A 6,953-nucleotide genomic window follows, 5' to 3' on the forward strand; every position below is an offset into this window, starting at 1 on the left:
GCAGATTTTTTTGCAAAGGTCGGATCTTTACCTTAAGGTGCGTACTTATCTGTGGAGAACTCCCACAGGTCCGTTTCCCAGACGTTTGCGTGATGGACGCCATTCAAGTCCTCCAATGAACTTCAGCTCATCGCCTGTCCACACGTTACAATAGGAGGCTGTTCAAAGCTCAGGTGTGTGCACGTGTGTGCACGTCTCACTGTGCTGGCAGACTTTGATTGATGCTGTCAGCGAGTTTGGAGGAGGAAGGGGTGGGGGGTGCGGAGCAGATAAAGAGTTGGAGAAGCATCCATCAGCTGCACAATCAGATTGTTTGCCCGGCGCCGCGTCTTTTCTTCTCTCTGTTTTGCATCTGCTCGTCCTTCAATGCCTCCTCTTCCTCGCGACGCTCGGATCCGCGCAGCTGACGAATCCTCGCCGCCCGCCGACGGCCAGGTGTCACCGAGATATTGAATCGGGAGGGATTGGGGGTGTCGGGACGTGATGGATGATGCGTATCTCACCACCTCCTCTGTGCTTATTGTTTGCACAAACTTTCCCATCTTCCCTTGCTTCTGTTGTTTCACTCCCATCCCTCGTTCCACTGCAGTTATTGCTTTTAATTAAGTGGTCATTTCCGCCGCCGGCCTCGTCTAATGAGAGCGTCACGCCGCCGCGCGCTCATTTATCAAACCGCGCGTCCAGGAAGGCGCTCTTCCCTCCCGTCCTCAACCTGCCATCGTGTCCCTGTCTCAATTAGGACCGTTTGTCGTCCTCCTGCCCTCCATCCCCTCTCCGTTTGGCAGCTCCTTCTCTTCCTGCTGTCTCGTCGTGGCAGCCGTGTCATTGTGTTTGACAGCTTCTCATTCCCTTGTCAGATCTCATTTGACTGCTAATTTCACACATACGCACCTCGCCGCGCGCCGCGTTGATCCGACTGGAACCGGCCTTTGGCCAGTTCCCGGGTCAGAGTTCCTGAGATCCAGTAGGTCTGTACGAACTCGATCCAGATTGTCAAACTTTAATGTCCCTCTCTGATCATCTTTTGATCTTTGTCCAAGTGTTCATTACGATTATGACCTTTTAACCAAAATATTTAAAAAATAAGTCGTTTTCTGAGACGGAGAGTGGCAGGACTTCATTAGAAATTCACCTCGGAGTTCCTGGACGGTGTAAGCCTGCCCACAACATTGACTGTATAAGCAGGAACTGGACATAACAAGTGTTGAGGTCTTCTATAGAAAACGCTTTACCTCCAGCCCTCACAAAATCAGGCCAGAGGGTTCACCGTCACTTCCTGATACGTCTACCGTCGTATAGCAGCCCGTCGACAGCGACTAGTCCGAGTCGGTCTGAGTGACGTTTTTAGAGGAACTACCGTCACCAATCATGAGTGAGCATGTCTAAAGTCCACACCCCTTCCACTGAAAGCAGATTGGGATAATCTGTCAATCAAACATTGGAGGCGGGGCCAGCGGGAGTCGTATACTTTTACTGAGGCATCTGATTGGTCAGTTTTTAACTTAAATAACTAGCAATACAAAAATAAAAAAAAGATTAGAAAGAACATGCTAAGAAGAATATATTGGAGTATAATTAATTGCTGCAGGGATTTGCTGAAAATGTTAAATCTATATGTAAAATGTCACATTTGCTAAAAGATTGGAAATTTAATTAAAGAGCTATTAAGGAGCGCTGAAGTTGACCTACATTTCTGAAAAATTCGTAGTAAAATTGCTTAAAAATCCCTAATACATGACAATTTTTCAAAAATATTTAGTATGTTGCTTAAATATGAGCTAAACTCTAAATTAGCCAAAAAAATAACCTTAGCAGATGCTAAATTAGCCAAAAAAATAAAAAAGCTAGCTCGTCACTTTAATACTGGCTAAACTCCCAAGTGGCCTAAAATTCCTCAATAAGCTAAATTAGTCAAAAATGTGTTACTGAAAGCATGTTACTAAAATAGAAGCTAAACTCTTGATTACCATATAAAAACCTCAGTAGATATCACATTAACCAGAGATGTTAGCATTTTGCTTAAATATTAGCTAAACGCCTAATTAGCATAACAAATCTTCGGTAGATAACAAATTAGCCAAAGAAGCTAACACATAGATTAACTGCTAGCTAAACTCCAAAATAGCCTTAAAGTCCCCAATAAACAAAATGTGTCAAAATACATACTCAGACTACTTGTATTAGAGCTATCCGGAGTAATGCTACTTCCTATCTGGCGTCTGAATCTAGCTTCTTGCTCTTTGTTTTCTATCACATTAACACTCTTGACCTCTTCTCTTCCAGCTGGTCGCCATATTTCAAGATGAGCCCCGACCAGGGACCGAGAGTCCCCAAGAAGCCACGTCCAACGGTTTCCCCAGCCCCGCCCCGAGTCCAGAACCTTTGCCGTACTACGGCCACTTGGAGTACGAAGACCCCGGTCGGGGCGAGATCGAGGTCACCGAGGACACCCTCCTCAAATCCAGTAAGTCTGCAGACCGAAGCGTGAGAGCGCTCTGAAGCTCGGCCTGATCCCACTGCTGGGTTAAACACAGATCCAGAGCGGATCGAGGGCCGCCGCTCAATCGACACGTAGACGTGAGGAGGAGACTCACACGTCAGCAGAGGTGTGCTTGTATAAAAGACTGTAAGAATAGAAGAGAGGTGAGCCCCGCAAACGAGAGCATTTCTGCCTCCATCGTCCTCCACGTGGGAAAACAAGTTCATTTAACACCCAGACAGCTGTGGAGCGGCGCTCCATCTGCCACTTATAGCTGAGCGGGAGAAACGCGGCACTTCTGCATTGATTGTTTGATGATTGTGATGGATGCAGACCTCTTTAATGTCCTCTTTATCGTGTTTATGCCGTCTTCTCTTCATAGATGCAGAGACTTTGTCTGTTCAATGAACTGAAATTCATCTTTTAACACAACACAGTCGAATCAAAATATAAAAATTCATCAAATACAGAAAATTAGACTGCATCATCTACATACAGTTTAAAACCAGTGCCAGTCGTGAATCCTGGTGGAAGGTCAGCGTTGTCACGTGTCCAAAGAAGTGTTTCAGATCAAAACAAAGCCAGGTGAAGCAGTGATCTGTAGGTAGCACACTTCATATAATACGACATCTTTGTCCAGGATGGAATCAGAAAAAATGTTTGGCTCACCTGCAAGTCGCAACTCATGAGATTAGAGTCGCTACTCATGAGACTAGAGTCGCGACTCATGAGACTAGAGTCGCGACTCATGAGACTAGAGTCACGACTCATGAGACTAGAGTCACGACTCATGAGACTAGAGTCGCAACTAACGAGATTAGTCGCGACTCATGAGACTAGAGTCGAGGCTCATGAGACTAGAGTCGAGGCTCATGAGACTAGAGTCGAGGCTCATGAGACTAGAGTCACGGCTCATGAGATTAGAGTCGAGGCTCATGAGACTAGAGTCACGACTCATGAGACTAGAGTCGCAACTCATGAGAATAGAGTCGCAACTAACGAGATTAGTCGTGGCTCATGAGACTAGAGTCGCAACTAACAAGATAAGTTGCGACTCATAAGACTAGAGTCGTAACTAACGAGATTAGTCGCGACTCATGAGACTAGAGTCGCGGCTCATGAGACTAGAGTCGCGGCTCATGAGACTAGAGTCGCGACTCATGAGACTAGAGTCGCGGCTCATGAGACTAGAGTTGCGGATTATGAGATTAGAGTCACAACTAACAAGATTAGTTGCGACTCATGAGACTAGAGTCGCGGCTCATGAGACTAGAGTCGCAACTCATGAGAATAGAGTCGCAACTAACGAGATTAGTCGTGGCTCATGAGACTAGAGTCGCAACTAACAAGATTAGTTGCGACTCATGAGACTAGAGTCGCGGCTCACGAGATTAGTCGCGACTCATTAGACTAGAGTCGCGGCTCATGAGACTAGAGTCGCGGCTCATGAGACTAGAGTCGCGGCTCATGAGACTAGAGTCGCGGCTCTTGAGACTTGAGTCGCGACTCATGAGACTAGAGTCGCGGCTCATGAGACTAGAGTTGCGACTCATGAGACTTGAGTCGCGGCTCACGGGACTAGAGTTGCGGCTCATGAGACTAGAGTTGCGGCTCATGAGACTAGAGTCGCGGCTCACGAGATTAGAATCGCGGCTCTTGAGACTAGATCAAATATTTGCATATTTAAGTCAGTAAATTATTTGTTTTTATAGTTGTTGGATAAGTTTAAACTTTCATTCTGTTCAGGTCAATCATCCATTTTTGAAAGTGGGTTGAGAGGCAACCCATTGAACAGGCTCCGCCCACTTAGGTCTGTATTTTTGGAGTTCAGAATCCTCTGAAGAGTCTTGTTCATAACAAAGGTGTTCAAGTTCCTTTTTTATTTTATTTATTTATTTTTTGGAGGGAAATATTCCGGGTTCCTGATTGAATCTGCGCATTATCTTCCTCTGATCACCTGGATCAGGTGAGTTTGGTCAATAAAAGGCTGGAGTTGGTTTCAAAACAAGCCTCCGCCTGCAGTCATGCTTCCACTTCTTCAACTTCTTTATTTTAGCTTCGAGTTGGAACAAAAGATGCAATAAAATGACTTTTCCAGTGAAAAGTTTGTACTTCAGGCCTTCTGTCTTCATCCTGGGGGATCCTCAGAGATTAACTTCTGCCTCCGTGTCCAGTAATTTCCTGTTATTTGTTCTTACAAAAGGCGGAGCCGTCAGAATATAAATCCGTGCTGAGGCTTCCCCGCTGAGAGAGACGTCAGCTGGAAGAGTTGTGGGTTTATACAACTTGATTTTCAAGCAGCGAGGAGCTCGCTGTTCATTCTGCTGCTCGGGATCATTCGTCTCTTTTTAATATCACCACAAGAGCAGCGATATCTTCTTCTCTTTCACATTTTCATGCACAGTTTTTGAGATTTGCTGCTCCTTTGATCCACACTGACTCAGACGTGCACTGTACGCACAAAGGAAAAACTGCAAATCTGAGTTTAATGCTCGACGCTGCTTCTCTGTGAACCCAGAGACTTGATCTGTCTTTTGTTAAATGTACACGCCGTTCCCGAACCCGCAGGACTCAGAGATCGGCCTGCGTGTGGAAACGGGATTGATGGGAATGCGGTTTGTTGCATTCTGGCGTTCGGTCCAGCTTCTCCTGCAGGGGGAGAACGTTGGAGCCGTTGGTGGATTCCAGCTGGAGATAAATAGAAACTCTGTGATCTGAAGCAACATTTTAACAGGAAAAAACGGTCTTAATTCTTTTTCTAAGGAAGATGCCAATGAAAACGAACCAAAACCACCAAAAAGTACAAAACAATGTAGATTTACTCTAAAATTTTAATTTACAAAATTTGGAATAAAGAATTAAAAAAGCAAAAATGTAGTTTTAGAAGCAGTTTTCTTTGATAAAATGTTTTTTATTAAAAATTGAATATACTATAGGCATTTTGTTTTAAAAAAATGCCATTTTTTGTCAATTTTATCAGTTTATTGATTATATCTGAATCTAAAAATTGATAAATTATCGCAATTTTATTTTTCAGAAAAACAATTTAAAAAAAATCTTTTAATGGTTCAGATAAAAAATAAAAATTAAGATAAGTCGGATCAATAAAACACCAGAATTAGTTTTTTACGGATCATTTATTCAAAATAAATGTCAAAAATAATCCTTAATTACTTGTTTTTTGGTTCAAGTTTTGGTTTCGGTCGTGAAATATGAGTTTTAAAGCCATAATGTTTAAAAAAATCCATAAAAATGTAATTAATTTATTTCTAAATAAATGATTTACCCAACACATGAGTTCTACTTCCCCCTTCTGAACAGAAGATGAAAGCAGAGGAGCTCCTTCCTTCATGGGTGTCCTTGGAGCTGAACTCTTTCAGCCGCTTTGACCTTTAATTCACTGAAGAACACAATAGAGAAACGGAGAATATTTAGTCAAATCTGCCTAATTCCTAATTGGAGGTTAGAGACGTGTCGGCCGTCTGCCGTCTGTCCTTTCTGTCTCCGCCTCCAATATTCAGCTTCAACCAGCTGCTGTCAGCCTCCAAACCCGGGCCCTCGACCTCGACCCCCCAGGAAACACATCCTCCTCCTAACTAGATTATCACTGCAGCCTGTTAGAGAAGTCCAGCCGACTGTGAATGGACTCATTCTAGGCTCCGCCCACTCGCACATGGCCGCTCCGCCCCACTTAACCTCGGCCCCCTCCATCCCCGCTGAAGCTTGACTAACTTGGTTACGGGGCGACCCTGTGACGCCCCTCAAATAAAGCCAGAGCCCGTTTGTCGTCTGGACGTGCACACGTGCGCACGAGGCCCACATCCATCCATATGCAGGAGCCTCAGACGGACTTGAACAGCTGATCGGACCAGAACCGAACACGACTCGTTTGGTTTTACTCAGTTGTTCTTCTTCGTTTGACAAACAAACGTCTCCTTCAAACGTAGTTTTAGGGATTCTTGAAAGATTAAAAACTACAAATCCCAGCAGGAGAGTCGGATTACGAGAGATCTGGAACAATCCAGACTAGAAGAAGACATTTTCAAGGTGTTTGGTCCACGTAGATCCTCTGTTGTTTTTATCATGACCCTTAAAATACATATTCTGATTTTTGATGAAGATTTGATGTTAATTATTCTGAAGAAATGGAAAAGAGACCAATGGACTGTTAACAACCATAAAAGAACAAAAATGTGTGAGAATAAAATTATGAAAAAAGTCAAAATTTTATGAGAACAAAAGTTGTAAAATTATGAGAAACATTTTACAAGAAAAATGTGTAAAATTATATAAAAACAGAACAGTTTCTAAAAAAAAGTTATTAAAATATGATAATAATTTAAAAAAAATAACAAGAAAAAAATTATCAGAATTTTAAGAAAAAAAACTAAATTTTCCAAAAATAAAGTTATACAAAACTTATAAAATTGTATAATTATTAAAAGAAATGTCAGAATTTATATAAGCAAAAGCT

General features: G+C 43.0%; 1 protein-coding gene across 1 annotated transcript in view; it reads left to right on the forward strand.

The window, feature by feature from the left end:
- Positions 1-6,953, forward strand: part of pard3ba (par-3 family cell polarity regulator beta a) — a gene marked incomplete at its 5' end in the record, with an annotated part of 206,020 nt that overhangs the window by 35,155 nt on the left and 163,912 nt on the right. Inside the window, 1 exon segment of the mRNA XM_024294332.2 lies at positions 2,284-2,464. Coding sequence (XP_024150100.1) covers positions 2,284-2,464 — 181 coding nt within the window.

Source organism: Oryzias melastigma, linkage group LG2, assembly GCF_002922805.2.
Source record: "Oryzias melastigma strain HK-1 linkage group LG2, ASM292280v2, whole genome shotgun sequence".
Taxonomy (NCBI): Eukaryota; Metazoa; Chordata; class Actinopteri; order Beloniformes; family Adrianichthyidae; genus Oryzias; species Oryzias melastigma.